Here is a 14,160-nt window from a genome sequence, read left to right as displayed (position 1 = left end):
GCGGTTGCTGCAACTGACACTGGGGTGGCTTTGGTAGTAGACGCTTGGGTAGTTGTGACATCTGTGGTAGCAACTGCAATGGATTTTTCTGTGGATGATGTAGTCGTTGTGACTGTTGATAATGAAGCTGCCATAGCACCTGTGGAGGTTGTTAGTGGCGGTGGGATCTTTTCAGCAGTTGTGGAAGGGGTAGCTGAAGTCATGTGTTCTTTGGAAGAGGCTGCTCCTACAGGGGTTGTTACTTGGACTCCCTCTGTTGTTACTGTAACTGTCTTAGCCTTGCCTGTGGTTGTTATGTTGGCAGAAGTTGTAGAGGGGAAGGGGGTGCTGACAGAGAGGGGTGCAGCGGGAGGGTTAGCTGAAACTGTTGCTACCTGTTTCTCTGTAGCTACTTGAACTGTTGTTGTTAGTGGTGGTGGTGAGACTGGTTTGGTAGGGACTTCGGTAGTTGTCACATTAGTCTTTGCTTGGGCTGGAGATGATGGAAGTTCTTTTGCAGCAGATGATGAGAGTGCTGCTGCTGGTAATGTTGTAGAAATGTTGTCAGACAAGGTAGGACCTGTAGTGGGAACAGTACTTTGACCTGTGTTTGATGGACTAGTTTTTACTGCTGTTGTCATATTTGTTGCTGTAGTTGGAGAAGATGCAGAGGTTGGTTTTGGTGAAGTTCCACTTGGGTTTGTAGCTGTAGCTGACACCTTTTGGGTGGCAGCAGAGGTGGCTGTTTGAGAAGCTGGGGTGGATGTGAAAGATGACAGAGCAGAAGCTTGTGGCAAGTCCTCTATAGTTGTAGTTTTAGCTGGGACTGATTTAACTGTGGTGGTGACTGCTGGTGTAACACTAACTGTTTCTGCTACAACAGTAGCTGTTGTGACCGGCGCAGCAGCGTCTGATGTTGGAGCTGCTTTGACAGTCTGGGGAGGTGATAACAGAGTGGATGGAGTGGTAGCAGCTGGTGTGGAAACTGTGGTGGTTTTGGCAGAGTCTGTTCCTGTTGTTTTCACACTTGCGGAAATTGAAGTTTTGGGCTCAACAGGAGATTTGGAGGCCGAGGAAAGTGTTGGTTTTACACTCAGAGTTGGTGATGTGACAGTGCCGGCAGGTGGCAACAGGGTTGTGGTGGGGATAGCACTGACTGGGGTCGTGGAGAGTGTGAAAGAAGATGTAGAGGAAACCTGGTTTGATGCTTTGTCTTGGTTTTGAAGCGTTGGCAGAGCTGAAATAATGAGTTGCGCCGAGGCTGATGTGGAGGCAACCACAGGAAGTGGTGCGATCACCTGGGGTGCAGGTGCTGTGGGTGCTTGTAGTGAAGCTGAGACAGGTGTGGATGGTTGATCTGTTGCTGTGGAGGACTGAGCTGGATTTGGAGCACTGGCTGAAAACTCATACTTAGGGTCTGTTTCACCAGCTTTGGCAGACTGGGAGGTCTGACTTGTAGTGATAATAGCATCAGTGGGGGTTTCTGACTTGTGTGGGGATTGGACTGTTGGCTCTGTGCTAGCAACAGTTTTTAATACACTCGATACACCAGTGGTGGTGGTCTCATTTCTAGAGTTCTGTCCATCGCCACCAGTTTCTGGCAGGTTTGCAGAGTCTTTGCGAGGACGACCTCTCTTACGTTTCGGGGAGAGAGGGGGGTTTCCGTCCTCACTTGGCGAGGTGGGCTGTGTGGAAGGGGTCACTGTGTTTTCAGGCTCAGGTAACCTTGGAGGGATCTTAGGGGGCCGGCCCCTCTTTCTTTTCAGAGGTGTCACAAGAGAGTTCACACTGGACTCTGTAGAGGCTGAAGTGGTGTCTTTGCCTGGTGCTATGTCCGTTTTTCTGGACTGGTTCCCTCCCCTTCCTCGTCCCACATGCTGCTGTTGCTCTCCCAGCTGTGCAGCCATGCGAGATTCAGTTTCTAACCGGCGCCGTACAGGAAGATTTCTCAGCACAGGCATGTCAGGAGAAAGATGCGGTGGGGAGTATGGAGGATAACCTCTGACAGGCTGTGGGTGCACAGACAGACTGGGAGTGGAGTCTTGGTCTTGAGGAGAGTTAATAACGTTCCCTTTAGTTTTGGTGTCGTGGCTCGGTGATGTGCTGCCTTTGTTCGGGTCGTCAATGAGTCCAGCAGTGTTCTCCTCCACAGCTGCCTCTTCTGAAGAAGCTCCACCGCCAGTGCCACTTCCTCGCCGCCGCCTCCTTTTTGGCTCCTTCTCCTCCACCACCGTGACTAACCTTCCTGGAAGCTTCCGCAGGACTTTGGCTGACGGGGAGTCTTCAACCAGGCCCCGCAGGACTTCACCATCTGCTGACTGACGCTTTCGAGGCGATCGAGAGCTGGTAGAGGGTGGAGACATGGCGCTGTGCTCTTTGCTGTCATCATCTTTTGCCTGATGGTCCACTGGGCAGCTTGACTCTAGTGATGACTCAGACACCCTCCTCTCATTCTCATCCTCTTTCTCCTCTCCACCTGCTTTGGAGTTCTTACTGTCAGTCTCTGCAGCACACTGTTGTTTCCCTCCAGGGGGAGATGTCGTCGGAGGGGAAGGCACTGGACTGGGATGGGAGCGGTTTGGTAAAATCCTGGTTTTGGTGACCTGCTGATCTCTGGCAGGAGATGAGGCTTTTGAGGATTTGGAAGAATCCTGAAGCCTGGAGGATGTGGTGGTTTTGTGATGGTCTGTGCGGGAGGGGGTGGCAGACACAGTACCAGCATCTTTGGCAGTTCCTCGTCCTCTCAGACCAAAGCGGAGTCTTTCAGGCACTTCTCTGGGGGTCGTAGGCTCAGGCTCAGTTTCAGGCGAGGCCCCACGCAACCGACCACTAGTCCTTGTGGAGGTGACAATCTTGTCCTTGTCCTTGTCCTTGGGTTTACGGCCACGGCGAGCCGGGGCTGGCTGAGCAGGCTCCACAGAGGCTGGTGGTGACAAAAAGTCATCGTCGTCGTCATCGGATGAAGCGTGAAGCTTTAGGCCCTCCTCCTTGGCCTGGTCCAGGCCCTTCCTGGCAGCCTCCACTTGCTCCTAAACATACACAAACAAAGCAAATTGTTAAACTTTCAGATACGGAAGTTTGGTTTTTACAAGACTGGTGAACTGTTTATATGTTTCAAGCCCACAGGAACAAACAGTATTGGACAAAGTACTTAAACATCATGCAATACAACACAATGCAAAAAGTAGTGCTGTGAGGCTAATATATATATATATATATATATATATATAGATATCTATATAGATATATATAGATAGATAGATAGATATAAAAATATATATAAAAATATAAAAAGAGAACCCTTTATCTTAAGTCTTGACACACAGATCTGTTATTTCCAATCAAACTAGGAAAAGGTGAAGGTGTGATGTTACCTCAGCCTGCTTCAGCTCCTCTTTGCATACATCTTCTAATGAGGCTTCCAGGAAGTTCATGGCGTAGCGTTCAATAGGAGTGAGCTGGGGACAGGCAGCAAACACGGTGAACTTTAAAGAATGAACACAGACAGACAGCAAACTATTCTGGATTTCAAATTAATAACTCAATTACAAAACTGCATGATTACTCACCTGCTCCACCAGAGCAGCTATCTCCTGCTCCGCCTTGGATAGCTCCTCCACTTCCTCTTGTTCCCCTCCGTCATCCAGTGGTATGTTCTCGTTAAACTCCGCCAGTTCTGCCACCTGCTCTGCTTTGGCCTGAGAAGCTGCTACTATGTCCTCCTCATCCTCAGCACGACACAAGGCCTGCAAAAATCATTTCAAGATGTTCAGATTATTTGTGCACCACCATACTGATTAGAAAAGCCATGACTGTTTGAAATGCTTAACCCAAATCTCAATGAATCCTGTCAGTGAGTTTCAAAGTTTGATATATCAAAAAAAATCTGTCTCAAAATGGTTTTGATAAATGCTAGGTGCTATATATGCATATACATGCGAGTGTTTGGCCCATGTGACCTGACTAACCTGCTCCAGAATGATGGTGCTCTGTTTGTTGACAGCTTCCTCCTCCTCAGCTTGTGGCACTGATAGCTCCACTGCTGCCTCTCTCTTCTCCCCGTCGTTCATATCAAACAGCTCTCGGATGGTTTGCTGAAGTGAACAAAGGCACTTCAACTGCTTAATGTCCTACCGTTATCAGGTCAAAATACTCAAAAAGAGCTGATATGTTAATAATTCATTTAATGGATTTATAAGAACATGTTGCAGTGCCTGCTTCAAACAGCACAAGGGGTTTTGTTTTAAATCTGAACAAGTGCAATTAAAAGGAAGAGGGCATAGACGATGTCTTTATTACAGTGACTTCAGTTAATCAGGCATCTCAGTCATCAAACACGCACATCTACAACATGCATGCGTGTGGATAAACCAATTACTCATCACCACATGATTAACACACTAGCTGTGTGAGGCAGCCATACAAAGTGATTAGACAGAAGAGAGGAAAAAGATGAGAGACAATCATCTGAATTGAATTTTACATTACGCTCTGCAGTTTTGATGGCAAACCGGTAGCAGAAATTGTGAAATGTGGTAAAAAAGGTGTCATCAGTTATGGGAAACTCCCAGTGTATTTTCATCATGTATAGTATTAAATTTTTAAAAGAGATTATTGTTGGTAATATAAATTAATTTAATAAATTGTTTATTAATAGCGTGCCCGCTGTATACTCCTACCTGTTTGAAGAAGGCGGTGGTAAAGTTTCCTCCTTCTATAGCCATATCCCCCAACATCCTCTTCTGATTGGCTTTCTTTAAAATGTTCTCCTCCACTGTGCGCTCGCTGATCAGCCTGAGGGGAACAGGAAAAAAACAAACAAAAAAAAGATTAATATGTAGTTGAAATTCTTTGTTATTGGGAATTTAGTTAATCAGAACTATTAAGGAACTACTATAGCTTTCAAATAATACTGTGCTATTTTCATGCTGACTGAGACACACAAATGGATGGGAGCCATCATGAATGTTATTAGTCACAGATGTGCTTCCACTGCAATGGCATCAAAATGTCTGGCACGAGAAAATGGAAGTTTAGGGACTTTCCAGTATGGTTTCTGGAGGTTAGAATTACACCATCTCCTCAAGGGTCACCAGTAAACAGAGAAGAATTTGGGGAGGTGCTGTCTTTTCCTTCTGCTTCCTGTTTATCTGTACTTAGGGATTGTATACATATAAACCCAGTCGCATTGTCCATTTGCCTAATACAGTTTGGCCTGTGAACAGATCCCCACCGTCACGAATGTATCGCTCATGTAAATAAACTTTTTCTTTCCATCCTCACCTGTAGATGTGGACGTCTCTGGTCTGGCCGATTCGATGGCAGCGGTCCTGTGCCTGGGCATCCATGGTAGGGTTCCAGTCACTGTCGTAGAATACCACTGTGTCGGCCCCAGTCAGGTTCACCCCTACACCTCCGCTGCGAGTCGACAAAATGAAGCAGAAAATGCGCCGATCTGCGTTGAAGCGCTCCATGAGGGCCTGAAGGAGACGGATGGAGAACAGGCATTAGAGCCAGAATATTGCTCCCTCGTTATCTGTCTGCAGGGTAAGCTTAAATACTACGCTGTAAATTAGAGTAGAAAATGATGTCAGGAAACTGCACAGAAGTAATGTGTCAAAAGTAACATATAAATACTGTCAGGACTGACCTGTCTCTGCTCCACGCGTGTGCTGCCATCTAGCCTGAGGTAAATGTGTCCGTGGTAGTTGAGGAACTGCTCCAGTACGTCTAACATACGTGTCATCTGAGTGAAGATCAGCACCCTGTGGCCTCCAGTCTTCAGCTTTCGCAGCAAAGTGTGGAGAGTCTGCAGCTTACCTGCACACAATAAGCACACCATGTTGTCCCGTTAAGAGAAAATACAGAATACACTTTCTCTTTCCGCTCGTGGTATCAAACATTCTGTAAAGACGCATCTTGACACCTTACCACAATCATACTGTATGAGCCTCAGATCCGGGAACTGGGTCCTCATGTTACACTGGATACGATGGAGACTGCGAGTAAGTGGAGCGACTTGACTTGACAGCATGGAGGAGAAGGCTGCCTGCTTTTGGTTCAGGGAGGGAGGAGGATGGCAACAGTGCATGGAGATCAGAGGAGCCTCCACCGGGGGAATCACAAATGTAAACCTAAAATGAGCACAATAAATAAGCAGGCAAGTTACAAATCTTTCCTCTTCATTGAAGCGTTTGTATCCTTGGAGAACATATCAAGCAAGAAAATCAATAAAGGGATTGGTTATCTGTACCTGTCTATGACATCACTGAGCAGCTCCAGCCTGTCCTCAATGCTGAGGATGGCCTCCCTCACGGCGTGACTCTGAGACCAGTAGTTGTGTTTGTTTTGCCACTGTGCGAGCAGGCAGCTGCTTTGGCCTGAGCGGCCCCACTCCCCCTGAGAGCTCACAGGGGCTGGCTTGGGTCGGGGACCAGGGAGAAACGTCAGAAAGTCCAAAACCTCCCGGCCATACATGGGCTTTGCCCCGCAGTGACGCTCGTTGACTCGAATGATGAAGTCCAGTCGGCTGTCACGCTGCTGTTGGAGGCTATCTGCCAGCCACGTCTGTTGAGTAAGAGGGTAAACATTAGCAAGGTAAAGAGCTGCAGCATAAGATGCTGAGTGGACTAAAACCAGGTTTGGGTATGTTTACATTTTAAGTGATAGTGTCTGCTACCTAGAATTCAGTAACCTTTTTTCTGTACTTTCTCTTAACACTGAATCTGATGACTCATCAGTGATGGGATAATTTATCAAAGAGGTACTTAAACTCCTGTTGTGCAAGAATATGGTTGAGTTTGCTGTTAACAATTTGGTAAAACATTTTATAGAACTTTTAAAACCTGCTTACTGGGATATTGATCGATTTTAGCATCTAATTGTTAAAAAGGCTACAGTGCCGGAACGACAAAGTAATGACAGATGCAGGCCGATGTAACATTCAAGCACAGATTTCTGAGTTTACAAGGTGCACCTAATGCACTGTGAAGTCCCTGTGAGTGTGTCAAACTCTGACACAAGGACTGAAGCAATGCAGCCATTAAAAAGCACCAGAACATGGCAGAGACTCTCACCATAGTTATTTACTAAATGACTATTTTGGTACAAACATTCCAGCCAGCATGGCGGAGGTCTTCTGAGGTTTACTCGCCAAACGGAAAAATCTGCCAGCATTTGGAGCTTGGCTGGTGTTGATTTTGGACCCTGCTGCGACTTGAACAAGCTGCAAGTTACTCTCTCACCCAGATGCACTCTCATCTAGCGAAATCTGGCACTGAATGAAGTGAGTTAGTGCTCAGCGGTTCCATCATAATTTGAGCTCTGTACCCAACCCAAGCTAAAACAGTATTAATCCTGTTTCTTATTATTGCAAAAGTAAGAGAAAAACTTGTGGCGAGATAAATCACCTCACAAGGTACAGTTTGCTCACCATGTAGAAGGGAGAGCGAGGAGGTGGGCGAGGCACTTTCCTGGGTGGAGGTTGGGCTTTTGCACCTGTACTAGGCCTCGACTTTGGGGTAAGTGGTGTCTGACTGCTGCTGTTGTCACGCGGTGCTGTTGAAGACTTGGACGCAGAGGACAAGGAGGTCATCTGAACTGGAGCTGAGGGGAGGATGGAGGAGAAACAGAGGCAAGGCAAACATGCCTGTTGTTAAAAACCGAATTCTGCAGTACAAATAGACCCACAGATTTACACACAGAATCGACATTTCAGTGAAGAGGGAGACGTCTTGTACCCAGCAGTCACACCACTGGAATATCTGAAAGAATATTTGCACATTCATTCATGGTGTGTTAATGTGCACTTTGCCAGGTTACTCAGAGAAGCATGCTGGGTAATCGCAGAACACATTTACATGCTGTGTAGTAAACTGTAATCCAGCTCTTTAAGTGCACGTAAATGCACAGGTAAATTGTGGAGGTCTTCAATGATGGAGATGCAGTGGATGCAATTTTAAGAATGTTTTTAAAAAGGTAATTTAACTTTTTTACTGAAAAACCTTGTCAGACACAAATTGTTATTTGAAGTATTGAGTATTTTTTTTTCTTTTAATGAACGCCTGGACGAGACCTTTAAATAAACTAAACTGGCTTCCAGATACTTTCCTGTATAAACTTCCCTGCATGTTTAGTCTTACAGCGCACACACTTGGTCCTGTAAGCAGATTAAAGAAATTGGAGTGGGATAGTAGGGAAGTGAAAAGGTACTAAAACAGATCTGGGTCAGATCATGCATGCATACAGCGTCATGAATTATAGCTCAGAGAGAAGCATAACTCGAGCTCATTTCTCTCACCTGGCTGCTCTGCGCTTGATGAAGGAGGCTGCACTACTTTGAGGACAGGGCGAGGGGGGTGGGGCTGGTTCGGGGTGCAGCCAGGGTTTCCAGGAGGAGCTATGGTGTAGTGGGCAGTGGCAGGACCAGGGGTGCGCTGGGCGATTTGCAGTGGAGCAGTGTTTCTGATAGGGGTTGTGGTGGCGTGAGGGTGCAAGGAAGGGGATGCCTGAGGAGCAACACGAGGGGAAGGGGCCACGGCCAGCGTGGGCACAGGCCCGCCCTCCTTGCCTGCTGTCTGACGCACAACGATCTTCACGACGCCAGGGCTGCTCACCATGGACGGCGTCACTGAGGGAACATAAAACACGTCAAAATACTCACAACTTCAACAGATAAACACTAACAGCATTAAAAAGAAAATACTTCGGCATATAACAGACCTTTTCATAATTGTCAGTATAACCAGATATGCAGCTTTGTTTGTTAATTGTGTCTGTTAATAGACATACAGACTACGAAACAGAAGGTAGGAGAAAGAGTTAAAAACCTTGCGAGGGGGCACTGTGAGCGAGCCGATTCGCTGGGAGGGCAGCAGAGGTGCTTGCAGGATGTGTGCTGGCTGTGCTCTGGACAGCCACCTGGGCAGGCTGGCTGATGAGGTGGTGCTGCACTCCGCTGGACACCAGGTGCATCACATTACCTGCAGCATGAGAGAGTCAGAAAGTTAATCAGGCAGCCCAATGCACCTAATAGACAACAAAACAACCTTACAGGAATTAAAATGTGTTTAAAAAAAACAAAACAAAAAACACTTCAATATGTTTACACAGTTATTCACTGTGATGTGATTCTTGTCAGTGCATAGCAATTTTTAAATGACCAACCTTGAACTGGGCGTGCAGGAGCTGCTGGGACTTGGTGGATCTGGGCTCCAGACAAAGTCAGCTTGTTTCCCTGAAGCTGGAAGGTGACGGGTTTACTGCCCTGACACGAGGACACAGGTCGCCCGGCCAAAGAAGCGAGCTGGGCTATGCTCACTACCTCACCGGCTTGGGAAGGAAAACAAAAAGAAGACCTGGATTAGAAACAGCGTCACACTCAGTTCAGTACAAAGCTTGTGATTAACTGTGAATGTGTTAATGACAAGAGAGTCTCAACAACAGTGGTGACAAGGAGTTACAAACAAAAACCAGTGTGAATGATTTTTCTCTCCAAAAAATACAGAAAATGACTTCGGGGTACACCTACAAGGCAGCCTAGCTTGCATATCTGGACTGAGCAGAACCCTCTGGGGCATGATGTTGCTGGGGTTTGGATTTGGATGAGCTGAGATGCTTGCTGTGCAGGAAGCAGCGGGAGGCCGTACAGTCAGCACCGGCTTTGGTGCACTGGATCTCACTGCAGTTTGAGCCGTAAGATGCATGGGTGGTCGAGGAGGGGGCGTGGTCGCCACTGAGCACACCACTAAAGGAAAATGAAAAACACAATAGGGGAAATAAGTAAAAATGAGGGATAAGCAATTACAAAATACTCTAGAGTAAATTCTTAAGTGTTGTTATTGTTTTCATGTTCAAGCTTTTTGTTTATGAGCAGGTTTTCCCCTTTGACATGCCTTGTTGAACTACAGGCGCAGGTGCCGGAGCTGAGGTGACTTCAGTAACTGCAGGAGGTTTGGGGGTCTGAGCTGCAGGGGGCACAGAGCAGGTAGGTTTGTTCATCAGTAGAACAGGTCGATTATCACCTTTAGGGGGCGGCTGGAACATCCTAAAACAAAAACAGAGCAACATACAAAAGATCAAACATTGAATTAAAATACTTTTTTTCCCATGTACCAGTCATCTGGTTTCATGAAACATTGTCACTGAATTCATGTCTAGTTCGGCCTCGTACTTGAGCTTTATTCCCCAAGGTGGTAATACAGCTCTGCCACAGAATTCTTTTTTTTTTCTTCAAATATAAAAGAAAAACAGCTGAAATACAGTGTTTGAAATGTGCATAAATAATGATATGAAAAGCCCGATTTAAATAGTAAAACTAGAACAACCGCCTCACTGCCATCTGCCTCTGTGCGCCAGTCAAGTTTCAGTTTCCATCCATCGCTGTCCAGTCTTATGTCACACATTTAGTGAAGACTTTGAATGAATTTAATAGAAGTTATTAAGAATAATTTCTTGCAAAATGAAAGTTATCACTATATTGACTTGTGTGAACAAAATCTATACACTCACAATCTGCCCTTATGTTCCTGAGATCTGCCACGGCTGTCGTCAACACAGAGGCATAAAAACAGCCAGAAATAATCCTGATAAACTACTGATGGCTGCCAGATGTTGGTCAGCTTTGCTTGACTGACACACTGAGCTTTTAATCGAGCTGATGGCACACTGATGCTCGTGCACACTGAGGGGTGACCTTTAGCAAAGCTCTGAATTCAAGTTGCTCCCACAGTACATTAAACAGCATGTATAAATGAGAGTATGTGTAATTGTCCAAACCAGACGAACACTGATCTCAGCTCAGCTATAGTGTTCTGTGCTCCACCTGTGCAGCTTGTGGTTATTTACGTATTTGAAGTAATAGTAGCAGTTGTACGCACCTGTTGACTTTCATGCGGACCGGTTTGGGTCTTGGAGGGGGTTCAGGAGAGTCCACGATCTCCTGGATTAGTTGGCGGCTGACCTTGTGGCGTGGCAGGAAGACATCTGCCTGGTACCGGGACATACGGCTCTCCAATCCAATAAGGTCAAACATAGAAAGGTCGCAACGCTGCGGGCGCATAAACACATAGAATACACTTATCACTTAACACATGAAAAATGCTTTTGCTCTTGAGCAAAGCTTGTTCAGTTTTCCTGTAATTCTAACCTTTAAGGGTGGGACCTCCAGGGCGTCCTGCACCAGGGAGGCTGTAAGGAAAACAATGGGCTTCGTGATGAAGGGAGACTGGATGGGTCGAGGGTCAAACAGGTTGGGGTGGTTGCACACTTTGCGGAGCTGCATTAGGATGTTAATCACAGACATGAAGTGACCGCTGGCCAGCGTTTCCCGGGTCCTGTGAACCAGGAACCAAAAGTGATAAATGAAGAGACCAAGCTAGTAATACAAAGAATACAAGAAATAACATTAATCACAGGGAATAATGAAGATATGGTTAAAAAATGTGTTTTCAGTTTTACACTATGATATAAAGAAATCATTCCAATTGATCACAAATAAATTTAAAAGAAAGATTTTGGACAGTTGTACTTGCCTTTATTTGATACCTACACTCAAGTACAAGTTTATTAGGTACACGTGGCTAAAACTAAAGCAGACCTGCAATAAGTCTTCCCTTCATGAAGGTCAGAATGTTCAGTTTTAACTAGAGGGGTGTTGCTTCAGCTGTACAATCCTTTTGGAGGCAGCAGTTTGTAGTGTTGTTGAACTGTATTACATTATACTGACAGGTCCACCACATTTATAATCAATGAGGGGAAGCTAAGTACAGGAAGTGCTTCTCTCTGTAATGTGATACACAGGCGTGAAGCAACTTACGAGGCCTGCGCCATGAAGTCATCATAGAGAAATCGCTGTCTCTTGGAGAGGCGACAGCGCACCACATGCTCGTATTTCTTGGGCATCTGCTTCTCCACATCAACCTTGATCCTCCTGAGCAGGAATGGCCTCAGCACCTTGTGAAGCCTCTTGACCAGACCTTCGTTGTACTCCTGGCTGCCTTCGATCATTCCAGTCAGCGGGTTGGAGAACCACTCTTTGAACTCGCGGTGGGACTGGAAGACGTGGGGCATGAGGAAGTGCATCAGAGACCACAGCTCCATCAGGCTGTTCTGGAGAGGAGTTCCAGTCAGCAGCAGGCGGCGATGGCTGCCATTGGGAGAAGACAGTATAGGTGTTTATGTGAATGCACTAAGATTTAGATAAACCTTAAATTACATCAGCTTTCACGTGATAAGAAATCTCTGCAAATCAATCTAAAATGATGTACGTTCCATTAAAATACAAAACAACTGACAGTTGAATCATTTTCAAGAACATCATATGAGTATTTCACTGTAGCTGTGTGCTTCCTGGTTCTTATCCCTGATCCTTCAAGGTTTTAATCCATACATCTAAGGCTGCCCATTTGTATATGTACGTAACTGCTGTCTCATTCTCCAGCCTTCCGTATGCCTGCAGAAGATCCACGACTAAAAGCTTGTGTACAAAGAAACTGTGTGAGCTCCTCCTCTTGCACTGAAGCTGTTCTCTGAAGCTCAGTGAGAAACAGTGAGAAATTACCACCAGCTGGAACAGGCCACCAGCCAAATGGTGGCAACTAAGTCTAATTACAGCCACTCTGATCAGAGAAAAACATTTCAAATCAGGAGATTAGCTGGTTAAACCTTCATATTCACACACTACTGTGGCCTGTGGATAAACAGAAGAGAGACAGGAGAGATTTTCTCAATGAGCATTACTGATTTGTACTAAACTACCTGATAAACAATGTTGCCACTATCATCTTGCTCTGCTGGGTTATTATGTCATACAGTGAGCAATATATAACATCAGCAAAGTGTTTTGGTGAAAAAATGGATTAAACAAGGCAAAAAAAAAACTGATCTGGAAACTGCAGGAGTATTTGCATCAAAGCAGCTTTCTCTTGCTTCAGTTACAATCATGACTCAAGCAAGACTGTTATGAAAGCAAAAGTGAAAGTTGTCCTGCTTGTGTAATACACAATGCAATCAACATACAAAGAGGAGCTGCTGGGGATCAAAGCACCAATCATATGATTACTGGCCAGCTCGCACTACCAACTAAGATTTGGATTGAAATTTTAAAAAAATGTACCTCTTTCGACCCTTTCTAACAAATCATGCCGTCAACTTAAGATTTCAAATCAATGACTGACCATATCTATTAAGACCACATGTAAAACCTGCTTAAAGAATGTCATCCCTGGCAAAGTAGAATCTTTGTACCAGCATTTCCTCCTGTTTAAAGTGCAGGGATGAAGTACAACCATGCATGCCACAGTTCATGTGTGTCTGCAGAGCTCGAGTTCTGAGCAGTAAGGCAGGGACTGATTGTTCCTTCCTTGTCAGACTGGGTGTGTATGCATAACGTTCAATGAACAGATACAACTATTTTATATAACCGACCATGTGCACATACTTGTTGATCCACAGATGTTCCTGTTGCCAACAGATCAACAATAATGTTGTTCTACTTCTGACAACAGAAAACACCCAGCTCGACTGACCTGTTGAAGTTCAGCAGGCTTTGCCAGCGTTGGGACTTGAAGTTCTTGATGTTTTGTGCCTCGTCAAGAATCAGGTACCGCCAAGACTTGCGTCGGAAGGCCTGATGATCCTGCAGCACTAACTTGTACGAAGTGATGCACACGTGGAAAGCATTAGGCTTAGTCCAGCCCTGAGAAAAAAAACAAACTGATATGGCTTAACTTGCTAGAAAACCAACTGTTACCACATCCATCACAGACACTTCGAGTGGCGCGAGAGAGAGAGAGAGAGAGAGAGAGAGAGAGAGAGAGAGAGAGAGAGAGAGAGAGAGAGAGAAGCCTGCATTGTGATTATAGGGAACACTTACTGGGAAGGCAAAAATCACGCACAAATCCTAATAGAAAAATGCTAACTGTTTCAAAACGGTGAACTCGTTACCTGTCTTTTTAGCTTTCTCTCCTTCTGGCTGCCAAAGTAGGTAAGGATTTTGAACCCAGGACACCAGCGTTTTAGCTCCATCTCCCAGTTCAACATCACACTGGTGGGGACAATGATAAGGTGAGGGCCCCAGTTACCTGAACACAGCGGGTCAAATGAAACAAACATCAGCAACTGAACACAAAAGCAGGAAAATATGAGCTCAAGTGCTGAACACAAACATAAGCAACGCTCCAT

General features: G+C 45.6%; 1 protein-coding gene across 1 annotated transcript in view; it reads right to left on the bottom strand.

The window, feature by feature from the left end:
- LOC124052579 (Snf2-related CREBBP activator protein) overlaps positions 1 to 14,160 on the bottom strand; it is a 30,153-nt gene that overhangs the window by 3,403 nt on the left and 12,590 nt on the right. The window contains exons 15-34 of the mRNA XM_046376994.1: positions 13,924 to 14,060; positions 13,506 to 13,675; positions 11,795 to 12,124; positions 11,126 to 11,312; positions 10,857 to 11,026; positions 9,873 to 10,024; positions 9,509 to 9,724; positions 9,145 to 9,309; positions 8,808 to 8,960; positions 8,279 to 8,608; positions 7,412 to 7,584; positions 6,233 to 6,546; positions 5,911 to 6,113; positions 5,630 to 5,799; positions 5,263 to 5,459; positions 4,659 to 4,773; positions 3,948 to 4,073; positions 3,549 to 3,725; positions 3,354 to 3,437; positions 31 to 3,008 (exon numbers count right to left, since the gene is read on the bottom strand). Of these exons, the coding sequence (XP_046232950.1) occupies positions 31 to 3,008; positions 3,354 to 3,437; positions 3,549 to 3,725; positions 3,948 to 4,073; positions 4,659 to 4,773; positions 5,263 to 5,459; positions 5,630 to 5,799; positions 5,911 to 6,113; positions 6,233 to 6,546; positions 7,412 to 7,584; positions 8,279 to 8,608; positions 8,808 to 8,960; positions 9,145 to 9,309; positions 9,509 to 9,724; positions 9,873 to 10,024; positions 10,857 to 11,026; positions 11,126 to 11,312; positions 11,795 to 12,124; positions 13,506 to 13,675; positions 13,924 to 14,060 (6,547 nt within the window). The remainder of the gene's footprint in view (positions 1 to 30; positions 3,009 to 3,353; positions 3,438 to 3,548; positions 3,726 to 3,947; positions 4,074 to 4,658; positions 4,774 to 5,262; positions 5,460 to 5,629; positions 5,800 to 5,910; positions 6,114 to 6,232; positions 6,547 to 7,411; positions 7,585 to 8,278; positions 8,609 to 8,807; positions 8,961 to 9,144; positions 9,310 to 9,508; positions 9,725 to 9,872; positions 10,025 to 10,856; positions 11,027 to 11,125; positions 11,313 to 11,794; positions 12,125 to 13,505; positions 13,676 to 13,923; positions 14,061 to 14,160) is intronic.

Source organism: Scatophagus argus, chromosome 21 (assembly GCF_020382885.2).
Source record: "Scatophagus argus isolate fScaArg1 chromosome 21, fScaArg1.pri, whole genome shotgun sequence".
NCBI lineage: Eukaryota > Metazoa > Chordata > Actinopteri > Scatophagidae > Scatophagus > Scatophagus argus.
This window is presented reverse-complemented; position numbering and strand designations above follow the sequence as displayed.